Source organism: Lissotriton vulgaris, chromosome 1_1 (assembly GCF_964263255.1).
Source record: "Lissotriton vulgaris chromosome 1_1, aLisVul1.2, whole genome shotgun sequence".
NCBI classification, from domain to species: Eukaryota; Metazoa; Chordata; class Amphibia; order Caudata; family Salamandridae; genus Lissotriton; species Lissotriton vulgaris.
In genome coordinates this window covers 1,660,718,918-1,660,739,314 of record NC_141685.1, presented here as the reverse complement: position 1 = coordinate 1,660,739,314, position 20,397 = coordinate 1,660,718,918, and the positions used below count along the sequence as shown (strand labels likewise).

At 42.5% G+C, this 20,397-nt stretch overlaps 1 protein-coding gene across 1 annotated transcript in view; it reads left to right on the top strand.

The window, feature by feature from the left end:
* The window catches only part of LOC147751001 (nucleotide-binding oligomerization domain-containing protein 2-like), a 343,212-nt gene that overhangs the window by 168,964 nt on the left and 153,851 nt on the right, over positions 1–20,397 (top strand). Inside the window, exon 2 of the mRNA XM_086918890.1 lies at positions 14,569–14,696. Within this exon, the coding sequence (XP_086775016.1) occupies positions 14,633–14,696 (64 nt within the window). The 5' untranslated portion in view covers positions 14,569–14,632. The remainder of the gene's footprint in view (positions 1–14,568; positions 14,697–20,397) is intronic.

Genomic DNA, 20,397 nt, shown 5'->3' with positions numbered 1-20,397 from the left:
GAACTTTCTGGCAGTTAAAAAGAAACTACGTGATAGAGGTCTGATATATGCCATGATGTTTCCCGCACGCTTGAGAGTTGAGGCGCGTGGAAAGGTATGGTTCTTTAACAATTCTGAGGTGGTATCAGACTGGCTAGACACACTCCCTGGAGATGAAGCGGAGTCGTCGGGCCATGCGGAGGAGGAGGCGGGACTGGAACGCGAGTGAGAATCATCTTGCATCTTTTTTATGCCTCTCTCAGGAAATCGTGCCACTGCTGAATGGAGCCGGAACATATCCTGAATGACTTGTACTTTGAGGGATGTTCGGACCCGGGCTCAGGGGGGGGTTGACTTGTTGTTGGGTCGGGTGCTTGGCGTGGGTGGTGGAATGGGATCCTCCTCCATTCCATTGTTTATTTCTTTCTTTGAAGTGTTTGGGGCGACAGGCACTCTGCCGTTTTCAGCGGGTTGTTTTGTGGCCCGTGGGCAGGGCAGCAGGGAGGGTGGCAGTTGGGGGAGCCTGTTCATGTTTAGTAATGTTAGGTTTATAAGTTTCATCAGCATCAAGTATTCGTCAAAATGGTGGACGGGCTGGTGTGGTGATGGGGTATTGAAATAAAAGTATTGAGTTGGAATGTTAACGGGCTAGGGGACAAGATTTAACGTAGTGCAATCCTTCCGTTTCTAAAGAGACGAGCACCAGATGTAGTATTACTCCAAGAAACCCATCTGGTAGGCAATTCATGTAAGGCATTGCATCGGATGGGATATAAATTGATCGCACATGCGGGGTTCACCTCAGGGTCGAGAGGGGTGGGAGTATTGATCCGTACCTCATTCCCGCTGTCTGTCACCTCTGTGTGGGAGGATGAAAGAGGCAGATATGTTGGAGTGTCAGGCCGGTGGGAGGTTCGCCAAATCACCCTTCTTTCCGTATATGCTCCACCTGGGCTTCAGGCCTCACCTTTGGCTGACCTGGGGTCAGTCCTCCAGTCTCTCCCGGAGGGTCTATTGCTGATGGGAGGCGACTTTAATGCTGTTGTCTCTGGAGATGTGGATAGATATCCCCCCAAGCTCTGGGGCATTCGGTATGCTGGTTACCCGACTTTATTGAGGCAATGGGCCTAGTGGATTGTTGGAGGATGCGACACCCTAATCAGAAGCAGTACACATTCCATTCTGGGGCACATAATAGCCTGTCGCAATTGGACTATTGCCTTGTCCTTGCATCCCAATCTATGTATGTGGCGGAGGTCAGCCATCTGGCTAGAGGGATTTCGGACCACTCTCCATTATGGGTCCATGTTATCATACAACGTGGCTCTGCAGGGCATGTTGCCCCAATAAATCCTTGGTATTTGCAGTGCCCCAAGGTTCGCAAGGAACTCCTCATCAGGTTAGAAGAATACTTTGTCCTTAATGAGGGGTCTGTTTCTTCATTGATATCCCTGTGAGAGGCATTTAAGACTGTGGGTAGGGGGCAGGCGGTCTCATTACTAGCGGGAACTAAGAAAGAGAAGCAGAGGGAGGTGGTGGAATTGGAGGCGGAAATCGAGCGACTGGAGGGAGTATTGGCGCAAGAGGTGACGCAGGATAGGCTTCACCATCTGAATCTTAAACAACACGACTATAAGGTGCTTGTCTCCGACAGGGCGAGGGCAATTGGTAGGGAACAGCAGGGTAGGCTCTATGATCTGGGGGATAAAGCGAGGAAACTTATAGCATGGCTGGATATGAAGGAATTGGCTGACCGTCTTGTCCCTAAGTTGAAGACAGAGGAGGGGGAGGATCTCGTAGCACAGGAATTCGCCAGGAATTCGCCAAGCACTACCGCTCCGTTTATACTTCAGCCTCTACCAGGCCGGAGGCTGACTCTCATCATTTGCTTCGTGATCTGCTGCTCCCACATCTCTCTCCGGAAGATAAGACTTTCATGGATAGTGATCTCTCGGCGGATGAGGTTGCCTTGGCTATCCGTTCTATACGCTCTGGTAAGGCATCAGGCCCTAATGGTCTCCCTATAGATCTATATAAGCTTAAACCGGACCGCCTGGCACCTTATATGAGAAGAATGTTTCTTCAGTCTAGAGAGGAGGGAACCCTCCCGAGAGACCAGAGGATAGCGTCAATTGTTGTGATACATAAGGAGGGTAAGGTCAAGACCAGCTGTGCTTCACATAGGTCTATCTCCCTCCTGAACTCAGAACCCAAAATTCTGGCTAAGATATTGGCCAATAGGCTGATAAAGGTCATCACTGAGTTGGTTCACCATGATCAATCGGGCTTTATGCCTCATAGAAACACAGCTTTGAACCTGCACAGACTGCATGGGGTTCTGGCCAGGGCACATACGATACGAGAGCCGGCTATTGTGGCGTCCCTGAATGTTACGATGGCCTTTGACACAGTCGAATAGCCATATTTGTGGGTGGTGTTGGCCAAGTTTGGGTTCAGCCCTGGATTTATTGGTTGGGTGGGTCTGTTGTATTCTGAACCTTTGGTTCAAGTAGTTGTGAACAACAAAGTTTCGGCGACCTTTCTGCTGGGGGGTGGCACCCCGCAGGGCTGCCCGCTGTCCCCTCTTCATTTTACGCTCGCAATTGAGCCCTTGGCGGCATGGATACGCTGGGAACCCTCGATAAGGGCGCTGCGCTGGTCCCTGAATGGGAGGATCGCATTTCCCTATACGCGGATGATATTTTGTTGTATTTGACCTCCCCGCTTAAGTCTCTCATGGTGGTGTGTGATGTCCTTGCCTCTTTTGAACGTAACTCTGGCCTAACTATTAATTGGAGTAAGACGGTTTTATTCGTGTTGAGAGGGGATTCTCCTGTACCTCCTGGGAACTGTCCTATACAATATAGTGTGGACGGCTTAAAATATCTGGGAATTTTTGTTTCTTTAGATCCGTCAGTTAGGTATTCCCGAAACCTGCTTCCCCCTCTTGCTCGACTTGGGAGGGACGTATCTAGCTGGAAGAGGCTCCCTCTCTCACTATTAGGTAGGGCGACTTTGTTTAAAATGATGGCTCTTCCACGTTTTCTTTACATCTTACAAAACTCCTTAGATGTGGTGCCATCGAGCTATTTTCATGAGATTGAGGGGCTGCAGCGAAGTTTACTCTGGGAGGGGCGGCCACGTATTGCATTGGCTAAATTGACTCTTTCATGGTATGATGGTGGCATTGCACTCCCGGACATCAAACGACATTACTGGGCGGCACATCTTGCAGCAATTAACCACTGTACATATGGCAGGATTGATGATCCAGGCTATGCCATGGACAGGTGGTTGCTCCCCGGTAATACTTATAGTAGAGCCTTATGTTCTCGGCCTAATAGAACGCAATTGACAGGACCTACTAAACATTCGGTACAGGTGTGGCATGGGGTAACAAGTTCCCTGGGCTGGAAGGATAGAGTGACCATGGCCACCCCGCTGTTGGACTCTGAGAGTCTTGATAGGCTCTGGAAGACGAAGGGATTTGACAGGTGGGATCTAATTGGTATCTCCTCTGTTAAGGATATCTGGGGGAAGGAGGAGATTAAATCATTTGAAGTAATGCAGAAAGAATATAAGCTTGCACCCTATGAATATTTTCGATACCTGCAGATTCGACACTCTCTCTTGGCAGTACTACCTAGTGGTGCTGAGCCCTCAGAGTCTTCTCCCCTGGAACACAGGATACTTGATGGTCACTTGCCTGATAAGACGATCTCTCTTATTTACAAGAAATTGATCAATAACAGGACCGACTCTCTTGGTGCACTTAGAGATAAGTGGATAAGGGATGGGCTCGAGTTAGACGATGAAGACTGGCAGTCTGCAGTGTCGTCCCCTAGAGAGGTTGCTATTCCTGCTCGCCTTTGTCTGGTACAGCTGAAAATTTTACATAGAGTATACCTCATGGGCCCCAGGCTGATGCACATGGGTCTCTCAGACACGGGGCTTTGTAAACGAAATTGTGGCTCCATCGCCACCTTTATGCACATCATTTGGGAGTGTGATTCCATAGGGGTGTATTGGCACCGCATTCACAATACAATCAAAGAGGTGATTGGGATCTCTCTTTCCCCAGAGGCAAGGAGATGCCTGCTTAACATATGGGAACCTACTGATTTCAATAGCGCGCAGATACAATGGGTCACATTAGGAAACATGATTGCTAAACGTGACATTGCACAATTGTGGGGTGCAGAGCGGGCCCCCTTGCTTGAAGTATGGAAAAATATTCTAGATTGGAGTATGTTTAGGGAAAAGACTGCGTACGTTGCAAGGGGGCGCCCTCGTAAATGGTCGAAGATCTGGGGACCTTGGAATAGCTACAGGGGAGAAATTTGTACGCCGCCCTTTGTGGAAATGCCAGATGATCCCCCCCTCCCTGTGATGTTTAGACATTTTTATTTGAGTTCCTATATTCTCTTGCCTCGAGTCGTCTGCTCAGCTAATGTAATTCACCCACTGTAATGTTTTTATGCTGATGTTTGTTTTAATAAAAAGAAATAAAAAAAAAAATGAGACAGAGATGAGACTGAATGAGGACAGAGATCACATCATTACGCCCAGCAATATCATTTGTTGGCACCTGCGCAGCCAGGCTGAAGCACCCCACCCCTCTCCCCACACCGTGCTCAATTGGAGGCCCTGTGCACCCAGGCCGCTCTGCTTACCTTGTTATGTGAGCAAACACTATGGGCAGCAGTACTCACAATTCAGATAGAGTGTTGATTTCAGGAGAGTGTACACCTCATAGATACCTTTTGTAGACGACGGGCAGTAGGGCTCACAATTTAGAGCCTGTGTTGATTGCCAGGATGGTGTACACCTCATGGATCCATTTCCTTTTTTTATTGCGCATTGTGATATGCGCAGTGGATGCGGCATATCATTTGAGGTAGTGTGGAAGAAGAGGGACGTGTGGCGTCGTGGTTATCCTATTTATACATACGCAAAGTGGGCTGGGCTTGCGTACGCCAGGCAGCGTAGGGGTGTGAATAATTATTCCAGGTACTTGGGCGTTGTTCAGTTCCTGCCTGGCCAGAAAGTGTAATTATGTGTGTTTCTTTTGTAGTTTTGACCTCACAGAGAGTGCAATTTAGATTAGTGTAGCATGTGTCGGGAGGGCAGAAACTATTGTTAATGAGATGGCATGTGATCCAGGATGTGCAGTCTGCCCGTGGCTGATGATGCTCCTTAGAGCCACCAATACCCAGGCCGAAAGGCAGCACAATAATGTGCACACACACACACACACACCTGGAGCATCATGTAACACATATTTATTTTTTGATGGAATGTTTAAGATGCATGACAATCACACGTGGAAACCCAATGTACAGAGCATGAATATTGAAGATCGTTGCATTTTGTGTGTAGTATAAGATATGTGTATACAGGAAAACACTTTTCAAAAAAGCTTTCTAAGCAGAAGAGGAGTCTCTCATCAAATTCTGTAGAGAGAGTGAGTAAAGTGGGTGGAGTCGTACAACTGTTACAATGGGAAATGTTATGAACCAATCAAATGCTTTTTTTTAAGGCCACATGGCAATCGTGCACCGAGAGCGGAAGGAGACCGCACCAGACGTGATTTTGCCAAAATATATTCATCATAATATAAGTTTATTACAGTTAGAAATATAAAAATGTTTGGAATAATTTAGATTTTTGCTTGTTCTCATATAAGGTTTAAAGTTATTTAGATATACTTTAGAGACAAAAAACAGGGAATGACGTACCCGGCTCCGATACTATATGTCTGTGACCTAACACATGGCCTGGCAGTGTGTACTCGTCGAATATGCAACGTGCAACAGGCGCGACCCTATACGTACATGACGTAAAGCGTGGCTTGGTACTGCATATCCTTCGGATACCAAAGTAGTACATGGGGTGACTTCATGCGTATATGATGTTACGCGGGACGCTGTGCCACAAACTCATCGGATACAAAATGCGCATCATTTACGAGTTTAGCAATATGGCGGATAGGATTCATGTGGTGATGGAGCTTGGTATGCTACGGGTATGGGAGTGCAGTTTTCTCCTCCCCCAAAAAATATATACATTATTTGGGGGAAGATATAAAACATTAAATGATTTTTAAAGTTAAAAAAAAGACGTATAATAGAGTTCCAAAATATTTCAAATATAATAAAAAAAATATAGGTTGTATAAACATTAAAATATGAAATTAACATTTAAAAAACGTTCAAAATTCACTGAAAAAAAGATAGGTTTTACAGACGTTATAGTTATGAATTAGCATTTAAAAAACCTTAGAAATTCACCAAAAAAAACAGGTTTCAGGGACGTTATAGTTAGTTGAACATTTGACTCATATAAAACCAGAGAAATTCGCCTGTTATAGTTAGTTGAGCTAAAAATAACTTGTGCGCCCGCAATGCACTGCTGATTATGTCACATATTACATCACTCATGACATGGTCAGTGACATCACTGATGACATCTCAAATGACATCACTCATGACACCACTCATGACATCATCCATGTGACAATCTGATGCACATACTGATACTCTACTATAAACTTTGATACACCCATTCTAAAATGCTGACTACTGTTTTTGAAACCATACACAGAAGAATTTATTTAATGCGATTTTATATAGCGCCAATATTACCCAAAGGTGTCAGAGCGCTTTACATAAGAATCAGTTGCGATACATAAGGACTTAGGATTAGATGTGTTACATAAAAGATACTAACAGAAAAAATTGCAAATGTACACGTTATAAAGCCACACAAGGAAGAGATAGAAACAGAAAAAAATTCAAATGTACAAGTTGTAGAGTCATACAAGGAAGAGATACAAACAGGAAACAATTGCAAATGTACAAGTTGTAAAGTCACTCAAGGAAGAGATACAAATGGATAAACTCTAAGAGTCACATAGGAATGTAGAGAGTACAAAGCTCTACTACATATACTAGTGGTTAGGCTCGCCGCTCTCCTAATCAGCAAGGCTTCCGCTGCAGCCCAGCAGTCCGTGACCTCACGGAGATGTCAGGATCACGGTATTCTTGGCTTCATGAACAGCGTTGCAGGAGTCACTAGCGGTCAAGACGCTTGGAGAATCGGGAGAGGAGAAGACTTCAGCAACAGCACAGTCTTTTCGTTTTACAAGCGTCTACATTCATCCAGCACTCCACGAGATAACAGTGGTTTCAGGGGGAGTAACTTACCTGGCTTTCCATGACTGTTGAATGCTGGGAGTTGTAGTTTGCCGACGCAGCTACGACGCCTTTCCTCCAATCAACCTGACCCACCTGGATGGCCACCAATGGCAAGACGCCGTTTTCTACTTAAAAAACGGATTGGCAGATTTGAAGGTGTAACAGGCATTTGAAAAAGACATTGTTGTCGAAACGCGTCATGCCACACTCTGCTGGATTAAAATCCTTTCCTGAAATCCCCGCTGTGTCTCTCCGGTTCTTCATGCAGGAATCGTCTTTTCATATATATATATATATATATATATATATATATATTCACAGAAAAAACCATAGGTTATAGACCATATATAGTTAGGAATTTGCATTTACAAAACCTTGAAAATTCACTGAAAAAACCATAGGTTATAGACCATATATAGTTAGGGATTAGCATTTAAAAAACCTTATTTTATTTGCACAAAACCATTGAAATTCCATATATAGTTAGTTGCACTAACTATATATCGCGGACCCGCAATCCACTGCTAATGATGTCACATATTACATCATTCATGACATGGTCAGTGACATCACTGATGACATCACTGATGACATCTCAAATGACATCACTGATGACATCACTGATGACAACACCCAGTGACTGTATGTTTCTGTAAAGTTAAAATATGTCTTACATATTGAAGAATGAGTGGATGTATAAGTGTCTGGATGAAGGATTTAGTAGGTGCATGACTGACTGTATGAGAGAATGATTAAATGTGTCTCACTGAGTGCATGGGTTAGTGATTAAAGTGTCTTAATTTGGCAATCATTATTTATGTTCTTCTGTAAACTGCTGCATGTTTAAATCAGTAGCTATATCAGTAACTATATGGGTTATTGAATGGTTGCCCAAGTATTTGTACGGGAGACTGAGTATGTGTGTGGGTGGCTGGGAGGTGTATAACTCTGTGCATAGATGTGTGAGCAGTTGATTCCCTAGGTGTATGGGTTCAAAAGTGCATGTAGAAACAGCTGTATGGACAGTTGACTGTGTGCATGAGTATATTGGTGAGTGAATGGATATCTCAGTTCTACATGTCAAAGTAAGTACATATGTAAAACACACTCCATGTGAGAGTTGACATATATAAATAACTGAACATAAGAGCCAGTGAATGTGAGAGTGGCTGTATGAATCATTGTGAACTTGTATCAAGGATTGTATAAGAGTAAATATGTGTTAGTATATGTTTGAATAAGTAAGGTGTGTATAACTGTATAGTTGAGGAAATGGAGGTGTGATTGATTCTATGCATGACTGACTAGGTGTGTGAGTAACTCCATGGATGTGTGACAGTCTGTGAGTGCCTGTTTACACTGAGTGTATCTAAGGTTATATTAGAGTCTGAAGATGTATTATCACATAAATGATATTATCAGTGATGTAATCAGTAATGTCAAATGAGATGTCAGTGATGTCATCAGTGATGTCATTTGAGATGTCATCAGTGATGTCATCAGTGATGTCATTTGAGATGTCATCAGTGATGTCATCAGTGATGTCACTGACCATGTCATGAATGATGTAATATGTGACATCATTAGCAGTGGATTGCGGGTCCGCGATATATAGTTAGTGCAACTAACTATATATGGAATTTCAATGGTTTTGTGCAAATAAAATAAGGTTTTTTAAATGCTAATCCCTAACTATATATGGTCTATAACCTATGGTTTTTTCAGTGAATTTTCAAGGTTTTGTAAATGCAAATTCCTAACTATATATGGTCTATAACCTATGTTTTTTTCTGTGAATTTCATTGGTTTTTTAAAAGCTAATATCTATAGCTGTAAAATATATTCTTTATTAAGTGATGTATCACGTAGCCCGTGAGACGCCTAATAATGCATCGCATAACCGTGACGTATCGTCTCTGCAGCGCAAACCAAACCCAAAACGTAAGCGCGCCAGAACACGCTTAAAGATATATATATATTTTTTTAACCTTAATTAGACAAAATCCACACGTGCACATATCACAAACGTTCAAAAAACACAATATGTCGGACTCCCGTTACGCTGCCGGTTAGCTGCCCGGTTAACGTACCAGGAAGCACCTTTACCGCGAAAAATCGCAATTTTTTTTTTTTACCCCCCAGGGAACTTTAATAGCCCCCTCATCAATCCTAGGGGTTCAGGAGGGGTTTGCCTTACCCCTTTCATTCATTTACACCTTTTGTTTTTTTCCACCTCTTGTCTCTCGATCCCACAGAGAGACAAGATGGCGGCCGCTCCAGACTGTTTACAATGATAACAGACCCGTTACACTGCCGGTTAGCTTCCCGGTTAGCTGCCCGGTTAGCTGCCCGGTTCGCGTACCAAGACGCGTCTCTACGGCGAAAAAATCGGAATGTTTTTTTTTTTTTTTGGGGCCCAGCGTGGCTCTATAATATCCCCTCATCAATCCTAGGGGGTCAGAAGGGGTCTACCTTGCCCCCTTTCCTTCATTTCCCCCTTTGTTTTGGCCTCCTCTTGTCTCTCGATCCTACCGAGAGACAAGATGGCGGCCGCACCGGACTGTTTAGAATGTTGACAGACACCGGAGAGCCAATCAGCTTCGCTTCGCAAAGTTCCGATACGCGAAAAGTACGCGAACCGGAGCGCTGCCCGGAGCGCTGTTACAGATATATATCTTGTTTTAAACGTTAATTTCTCAAAATTCACTGAAGCACATATATTGAGACCTAGCAAAGGCACATCGGGCTAACAGTCCCTACAATTTTGCCAAGTTTCGTGGAAATCCATTCAGCCGTTCGGGCTAAAAGTGAGTCCAGCCGCCCTATGGAAATTAACATGGGAAAAACGCGTTTTGGGACCCCCCTTTTTTCTCGGCCCCCCCTTGACGAACCCCCCCCCAAATTTCCAGGAGCTGCTCAGAAACAAAATGTGCCATTTTCCTGAAAATTTCAGCCAATTCCGTCCACAAACGCCAAAGTTATTAGGCATAGAATTTTCAAAAGTTCCATAGAGAAAAAATCCCAACTATATATACCTACTGGCTATCGCCAGTAGGTAATATATACATATATATATATATATATATATATATTTATATATATATGTAGTAGATTTTCTCAGGTTCCATTAAGTGGGATCGGAGGGGGACGCAGTCACAGCACCAAGGAAGGGCAGAAGGGCAGTAGAATGTCTGCTGTTTTGCAAGATGGTGGACCAAGCACTCACTATTTCCTAGGTCTACACACACATCCAGGGACTTATACATAGTGTTACTCACACGCCTAGTAATACAAAGAATGAATCACATACCCATTTAATCATGTATACAGTTATTTACACCAACTTCGTTATTTTTAAACATACCACATCACCTATTTATACAGATACTAACACATATTTACTGTCTTATACAATCACTTATAGAAGCAGACGCTAATTAATACACCCACTCCTGAAATAAGTTAGTCTTACGTATACTCATTTATCTCAAATGACAACACTGGATGACATCACTCATGACATCATCCAGTGAATGTTGTTTCTATAAAATGTAAATATGTTTTATATATATATGCCAAGGTGTATTGAAGAATGAATGCATTTACAAGTGACTAAAGGAATTATTTCGTACGTGTGTGACTGACTGTATAAGTGAGTGATTGAACGTGTCTTACTGAATGCATGGGTTAGTGACTAAACTGTGTAAAAGTCTAAATTGGTCTCTCCATTGGTTGTAAGCAAATGCATTGGTTGCTGAATAGCTACATGAGTGTCTATGTAGGTTATTGATTTGTTGTGTGAGTATCTGTATGGGTCCCTGACTGTCTGTGTGGGTGGGTAGGTGTATGAGTCTGTGCATAGAAGTCTGAGTGGGTGATTCAGTGGCTGTATCGATTAAAAAGTGCATCTGGAAAGGGCTGTATGGGTGAGTTAGTGTGTCTATGGGTGTGTTGGTGAGTCAATAAATGTCTCAGTGGTATATCTGTGACTAACTACATATGTTTTAAGCCACTATATGTGAGTGTTGGAGTATATGTCATCAGTGATGTCACTGACCATGTCATGAGTGATGTAATATGTGACATCATAAGCAGTGCATTGTGGGCATGTGAGTTATAGTTAGCTCAACTAACTATAACAGGCGAATTTCTCTGGTTTTATATGAGTCAAATGTTCAACTAACTATAACGTCCCTGAAACCTATGTTTCTTTAGTGAATATATATATATATACATATACATATATATATATATATATATATATATATATATATATATATATATATATATATATATATATATATATATATATACATAAGTGTATATATATATTTTTTTTCATTTAATATTTTTAGTAAATGTATTTCTATTTTTAATTTTGCTTTACATTTTTGTACTTTTCAAATTTTATGTATTTATTTTATAAGGAGCATTCTGTGTTGGGCCAGGTGTTGGTATGTTCTCCTGCCAACCCAAATTGTGCACTGAATGTTATGTTTTTAATCATGGAAAACGGAAGCACTTTTGATTTTTGTTAACCAGTGAATTCTCACGAGGGCTTAATTGTGGTGAATTTAAATCAACTGATTGATGCATGGGCTCTACTACACTAATGAATGTGTATCATCTGACTTTAGTCCTTTAATGGGTACCTTTAATAGGAGCCCACTTGGACTCAACTGGATTTTGTGTCAGCAAATGCAGGGTTTGTGTCCTCTCTGGATCAATTGTGTTACATAAATTAATTCCACTTTATATTATTCTTTCATAAGATGTCCAAAAATAGGATATTTCAGGACTACTAACCAGTCATTGTTTTGTCACTATGACATTAATAGTTGATGAATATGTATGAATTTGGAGCCTTTCTAGACTTGAATTTGTATGGAAATGAATTCAGTTTAAACTGGAAACCTGCAATACACGTGCAAGATTTGTAATGATGCAAACTTTATTTTGGCAGGCTCTTTGAATGTACTACTTCATGTATTTATATTGTTTTATAATTTATTTGAGGCAAATAATAGACACTGTGAGATGGTTGTGGTGAGGTCTGTTGTCATTTTTCATGATGACACAATATGCAATATGCATGTTTAAAAGCATCTTCAATGGTGTTGCAAAGTCAGTGGTGGCTGAAACGTGTTTCTGCGCAAAACACTAGGCAATAAAACTGTTAGTAGCCTCAGTTCAAGTCTGCACCAATCTTTACGCTGGCAGTACGCCTTGTTGGCTTGTCGGTTTTACGATACATAAATATATATATGTATATCCAAAGCAGTGATTCACTTCAACTCAAGCCACAGACGACGGCAGGCCGTGGCGGGTTAACAAAACCCCAAACATCCAAAGTTCACTGTAGAAATAAAGTGCAACAATGACCCACGGCACCCCAATTGTGCAGGAAACTAGTTTTCCGAAACGCGTAGGGTCGTATCTTTGCCATAATAAAATCTGCTTCCAGCAATTGGGGTGCTGGGATCATTATTGTTGCACTTTATTTCTACAATGAACTTTGGATATATATATATATATATATATATATATATATATATATATATATATATATATATATATATATATATATATATATATATATATATATATATATATATATATATATATATATATATATATATATATATATATATATATATGCTTTTTATAGTAGTAAATTTTTAAAACACCACAAATTAATATTAATGTAAAATATATATATTTAATAATAGTAGCTTGTCATATTTAATATATGTAAACATACACACACATGTATTTATGTGTGTATGATTATATAAGTATATATTAATTGTTTCTAATAAATGCCACTTAAATCTATTTAATATACCTTATTTGAATATTAGGTATTTAATTTTTTAAGATTTATTGTTTGAAACTTTGTATCTATTGAAAAATTATATTTTGTCATATTTTTTACCATATTAGTCAAAACTGGATTTTTCTCTCGATATTTTTGTACTTCCCTTTAATAGTATAGGGAAACTATATTTGAGTCAACGATATTTTTGACACAATATGTGTGTGTCATGATATTTGTGCAGTCCATATTATGTAAATGATCAGGGAAAATGAGTGTCGGTCCCCAAAAATGAGTGCAGAAGGGCCCCACTTGAAACGACAGGGTCAAATTAAGCACTGATAAAGGGTGACGGTGCAATTTTGGCCAAAATCGCCATTGTCACAGGACCACCATTTCAGAAGGCTTTCCCGATTTAGAACAAACCTTCCGATGCAAAGTTTTCCTGCCCACGACCGCAATGCATGGTGATCTTTAGCAGGAAAAAAATGCATTATTTTCTCCTAAGCGCTAGCAGAGAACTCTATGTGTCAGGCACATTTATTTTTCTTTTCATAGTGTTTATGTTTGTAAAAATTCAGATCGGCCCGGCATTCTGGCAAGTAATGGAAGGCCAGCTAGCCAGGCATTCCTCACACACATTTTTGCCAAAAGTGCTCCTACTGTGTCGGTGAGAACACTTTTGATAAAATATTCCCTCTAGACATCCCACACTGGGGCTGATGGAAGCCGAGCTGCCACCTTTCCAACAGTTTGGGAGTACTCTTCTAAACTGTAAATGAGACCACTTTTACTCGGCAGTCTGCATCTAGGATCTTGATGTTTCAATTAGAAGACAGACATGTTCATGTCATTACTATGCGGTTGAGGCTTAGTACTAGTGTAATGCCTTGCAAGATGCTCTGGAGACCTGTATAAAAATGCTAAATATAATGAAACACAAGTAAACAGTCTACATTTATTTTTAAATGTGGTAGTAGTTCTGTTCAGAATGATCTGAGGCAGTAACCCACAACCCATTCGGTTTGAGGTAAATATAGAAGTATACCACTGATGCATACACTGTCAAGGAAAAGGAAGCCATTTTTAGTTCCAGGTGCTTTGATTAGAACTTGTTGAAGGACTTCAATCTCATGCCCTCATGAAATGAACAAGTGTTGCCTGTGTACAAACCCAAGAGGTTCTAGGCAGGTATGTGATAACCTTTACTGATGCATGTTGTAAAATCTGATCTTAATTCCCACTGAATTTAGAGGTTAACTTGAAATGATCAAGGTCCATATTATCAAGAAAGGGCGATACATTATAACCGCTTTAATCGGCAGGAAACTACTGCTAAAGTGGCGATAATGGGCTTGATAATATGCCCTTGTGAATTCCCATAGTAGCCCTGGTTCTGGTGTTAACCTGGGATTCCATTGGAATTCACAAGGGCATATTATCAAGCCCATTATCACCGCTTTAGCGGCAGTGTCCTGCCGATAAAAGCGGCGATAATGTATCGCCCTTTCTTGATAATATGGCCCCAAGTTTTTTTGCAACTGCTTCATTGTCTCACACGCAATGTTATCTTTTCAGAGTTTAAAATGAAGACGAAGAAGAGGAGAGAAATTTTCATAGTGACACTACTTAACAAAACAAAATGGCTGTTAGAGGAAACATCCGGTGGAAAAGTGTTGCCGTTATTCTTATTCTTGAAATATCAGGTACAGTAAAAGTTAATTCTACCTTTATGAGCTTCTGAATTTCACCAACCTGATATGTGAGAGTTGATTTTCAGAAACTGGGGAATCTCTGCTCATTGTTGCCGGTGGTAGGACTTGAAACAAAGTTCCCCAGATGCAACAAGGGCAGTGTTACCCCAGGTTTGATTGGTGTGGGTTGAATTTATGATTACAGTCAGGACGAATGAAAATTTCATGTATAAGACAACAAGAGTTGGTATTAATTTATCTGCAACTTTGAAATTCCTCCCTGTAAAAGGACTGGTTTTGTTTTGCCTCTTATGCGTGTTTTTTAAATTTGTTGTGGGTTACCTTTGCCAACTTTATTCATTGCATTCAATCATAGTCCTCACACGTTGAGGAGAAAAATACCGATGTGTAAAGATCTTTTTGCAACATCAGGCATCATCCTCAACTAAAGCTACTCTTTGAGCGAGCTGAATGAGTCAGATCTGTTATTGAACAGTTTGCAGTCCAAATATAATAACATAATGATCATCAACCATACCCAGGATATGTGCTCCCAATCTATTATTAACTCAAAAGCCGGATTTAGGTTCTCCTGCTGGGGGTATACAATTCAAGTGTTTTCAGATGACTGTATACCCTGTGCACAGGCACAAAACTAGTCTGGTCATGTATGTTTACAGGAGGGGCTGTAAATGATTGCTCTAATGCTGCTCGTGCATCTGAACTAACATTATTCAGTCACATGCTTTTAACACTGCAAGCCTCTGCTCCAGTCATAGTCCTTTCATTGTTCAAGTCTTTTTTGTAAACAAACTTTATTAAGTTTTCCTTTACCATATGCATGACCTTCCATATTTCTTGTGCACATTACCTTTAAGTATACAGTATTGTGTCATTTTAAGGATATAGTATGTCATATTCACAATCCGGACTACTCCCTCTAGGTCTTCATCCCTGGTGCCTTCAGCATTATTGTCCACAAAGTACTTTAAACCAAGCCATTACAAACCTTAACTCTATCCCGGAGGTCAGAGCCACGCTGCTCTAAGGTTGTTCATATTCGGACTCCTCCCCTCCTAAGGCCACTAAAAACAACAACAACTCCCCCCTTCCCTGTTCCCCATTCCGTCCCTTCCTCCCCCTCCCCTCAGACATGTCGCTCTTCCTTATATCTCTCTTGTTACCCAGTATTTATTCCTACCACCCTATTGAAATCCTTATGTCAGTAATCAGGGTGCCATCCAGGAGGATGCTCTCACTTCAATCGCCTCACCCAACATCCATCCCACCCACGCACCAGAGGCAATGCTCCTGAACTGGAGGGTGAGTCCCCCGCCCGCAGAAGGTCAGTCATCGTCATCAGCCGGGCTCTTAAGTAGGTCCGCCATCGCTAGCCAGGCCCTCCCCGTTCCCAGTAGTTTATCATTGTTGGTTCTCCGGGCCATCTGTAGTTGGAAAATCCCCTCACAATCCGCCCACTTTGTAAATTCCCGCAGCCATCGCGCTGTATTAGGGGTAGTGACCGCTTTCCAACGACTAGTAATCTCCCTTTTAGCTAGGACTAATCCTAAATCTAACAATTTACTGTTGATCTTGGTATGGGCAGTATGGGGAAACCAGTGTAACAGGCAAACACCTGGAGTCAGCTGCAACTCCCTGTCTGTCCCCTCCTTTAGTCTGGTCAAGACCTCCCCCCAAAACCTGTGTAGAAGTGGACATTCCCAGAGCATGTGCACAAACACAGCATTTTCCATTTTGCACCTTGGATAGGCTGTGTGGGATCTGAAAAACTCATTGAATTTAAGAGGAATGAGGTATGCCCGATGGAACACGTAAAATTGTATTGACTGGAATCTCGCATTCCGGGAGCATTTCCATGCCCGCTCCATGAACATCTCCCTCAGCTTTTCCTCTATAGGTGTCCCCTGATCAGCCTCCCACTTAACACACAGCCCCTCTAAGGGAGTCCTAGACCCCTGTGTAACTCTCCTGTACAGGCAGGTAACTGCCTTGACCTTCCCGGCTGAAGTGACCACGTACTGACAGGGGAGGAAGGTCTGTGGCTCCTCCATTCCTTTCCTCCAGTGTTAATGCATGGCTTCCTTCAATGCCGCATGCAAGAGAAAGTCTTGGGCGCGCAGTTCATATCTTTCCATGAGGTCTTGGAATGGTATGAGGGCACCATCTTCATAAAGATCCCCAATATTGGAGATCCCCAGCTCTTTCCAGTCCCGCAACCTCTGTAAATCTTTCCTCCATGCGGTAACACCTCACAGAGCCACACTGGAATCTCAGGCGCATACGAGGGACCCACCTTAACTCTCCTATTGGCTCTATTCTAGCATTGTCGTACTACCCACTGATCCCTCGGCACCTCTCTTTCGCATAGCAGCAGCTGGAGTAGAATCCGAGCGAGTTGGCGAAGACCCAGGTCCATACCCCTCTGGTCCATCTTCATCTTCCCCGCTATCCACTGCGTGAACCATTGAAATTGGGCCGCGTGGTAATATGCCTCAAAATCAGGGGCTGCAAACCCTCCCTCCTCTCTAGGGCACATGATAGTATTCACGCCACTCTTGCGCCTCCCTGAGCCCCACAGAAATCTCGTGACCATAGAATTTAGTTGGACAAAATATTTTCCAGTTACCCAAAGTGGTAGCGCTCCAAAATAGTAAAGTAGATGAGGCAGGGTTATCATCTTTAGCAACGCGACTCTCCCCGCTACTGATAAAGGCAGAGTCCCCCAGAAATCAAAATGACTACTGGCAGCTCTCAATGCACACCCTAAGTTGCCCTCGAATAAGTCAGCAGGCTCATGATTAATTCGGACTCCTAAATAAGGCAAGCAGCTGCTTTCCCAGCGCACATCTAGCCCCTCAGGCGGTACAGCTCTGCCCCCTTGTACCGGAGATATATACATCTTATTCCAGTTAATTTTGAGCCCCACCACTTTCCCCAGTCTAGCCAGCAAGTCTCGAGCACCCTGCAGCTCCTCAGCAACATTGGCGAGGAACATTAACAAATCGTCTGCATATAGAGCAATGTAGTGTACCTGACCCATCCCATCCAAGCCTCTGTAGTGCCTCCCCTACCGCACATGGACAGCTAGTGGTTCTATTGCCAGAGCAAATAGGAGGGGAGACAGTGGGAAGCCCTATCTCGTCCTCCTACCCACCCTGTAGGCTTCGGAAATCACTCCCCCCGTTCTAACCCTGGCAGTCGAGCGGTTATACAGAATCTTTGTCCTGGCCACAAATCCCTCACCCAGACCAAATGCCCTCAAGACCCTGAACAAATATGGCCACTCCAAACTATTGAAGGCCCTTTCAGTGTCAATGTACGCATGCCTCCCATCACCTGGATTCATATGGCCAGTCTTTGCTCTATCACTAGACTGACCTGCTCCGTCTATCTCTCACAGCTATATGACTAGTGTTTCACTGATGCATCAGTACTGCTTCCTCTGTTGGTGGTCTGATCTCTACACTACCACATATCTGTATTTGTTGTCGCCCAGTTCTAACTTTCAGGAAGCCTTTGCTCCACTATTCCTTTATTTATTGTTCCTGTCATTGCCCAGTTTTTATATGTATTCTCTTTCCTGTTCTACAAATGTAACCTTTGCCCCAGCGTAAAACTAATATTTGCTCTAAAACTGTTCTGATGCCAGCTTTTCAAATCAAAGACTTTGACAAGAATAATGTGTTGCCAGATCCTGTGGATACGGCCTCTGGGATGTGCTCCATGACATTTTGGGTTCCATTGTGACCTTTCATGTGATGACCAACCAAATGTAGGTGAACGAGGACCTAAATAAGTAGGCCAAATGCCCATTGCACTGACGAACAATAAACCTCAAATTCAATTCTCGCTTTTTTGGGATGTTTATCAGTAAGATGTGGTGTGAATATCCTGAAAGGTAGTTTTTGATCTTCTCTAGTACAACATGATTTAGTCTTAAACATTCTTACACAGTCCCATTATCTCCAATAAATGTTCTCCTACCATATTCACACAATTGCTTTAGTCCTTAGCTCTCAACGTACCTGTTCTATGCCTGATCACTCCAAAGATGTGGTTTTCCAGTTCTTCAGCCTGTGTTTTTCCAAATCACCAGTTTTTTCCTGAGCCCTGTTTTAGACTAGCTCTAGGATCCTCGCCACCATCGCTTTAGTCATTACTCTAAGGTTTTCTTTTGCTTAGTGTCTGTTGAGTATCCACCAGTATCTGAAATCGAATGCTTGTTATGATTTTCTCAAAACCTGCTCTTTGTGTTTGAAGTGTGCTCTGATCTTTATTTAAGAATTTATCACTTGGCTGGTCTGATGCCTCAAACCTACAAATGTGACACTACTTTACACTCCTGACCTGTATTCCAAGTCTGTAACACTGTCCTGTTCTCTTTCGGGTATGTATGTAAATTGAGTCATTTCTCCCTTAATGTGCAATGCAAGGACTATGCCTTATCACAATTCTAAAAACTACATAAAGGAAGACTCTTGCATCCCTTGCTTGTGATTCATACCCAGGGAGAGTTTCCCTGATCCCATGGGCTGGGGGCATGGAAAGGGATATGGCATGGCCTCTGCACGCTACTTCTCACCTGATAAATGACACAGGGGTACTCCCAGGCAAATTTGCTTGCCCCCCCACAAAGTGTCTGCTCTACCTATCATTATACCCCTCAAGAACAGTTTGGCACAGACTCTGGAAAAGAGGTCAGGCATATTACTCATGTAAAATGAGCATCAAGAAGAAAAGTACACAGTTCCCCTAAGTAGAAGACTAGTAAGACAGTTGAAAACGCAAGTGAGTTAAGGCACACAGGAGGGGGATCCTCCTATTCGGAACTAGAGACCTCACACACCCAGCAAGCTAGGTGTCATGCTTCATCATATGGCCTTGCCCCTCGTTGGGTCGGCAGTGCAATTCCCGACGGGCACCCATAAAGGGGCTCTTTGGCGGGGATCTTCTGTTCCTGCGGTATGGTGCTGTGGGTGTGAGGGCCCTAGGGAACAATGGTGAAGGGTGTAGATGTGTGTATGTGATTTAAAAGAGGTCGGGTAGTCCACAGGGAAATTTTAATAATGTGGTAACCCACCTCACTAAAAGCAGGGTTGCTTCTCAGGCTTAAGGATCCGTGGAAGCAGAAACCTACTCTATGTGGTGGTGGTCGACATGTTTCATGCTACTGCGTTTAAAGTGATACTAAGCATTTCATCAGGACCAAGAGGAACTATCTACACTAACAGGTGTTGCTACCCTATTATTAAGTAGTGTGTGCCTGATCCCGTCTTGTTGAAACCTGGAAAGGATGACATAAGCAAAGGAAGGGGTTGTCATCCAATGGGAGCTCACTACAAGCGCTACAACTGTCAAAGTAGAGGGGCTTTAATGCACCTCTCCAACATGGGCTAATACGAGTGAAAAAATATATTTATATAATAAAAACATCTTAAAAACTGATGACTGTTGTCAGGTTCATAGATGGTAGGACACACAGAAACAAAGTACCCGTAATGGGTAATGTATGTGAGACTAACCCTGTAGTAATAGAAGCGTGTGCTTCAGCAGATTACCCCAAGCGTCAGGACACCTCTTTGTAGATGTCCTGTAGGGGTTGGAAAATAAACATGCACGCCACCCTGGAGTTAAGGTGCAACAGTGCAGGACAAAAGCAGGGTCCTAAAATCAGCATGGTGGCTTAGGCAGA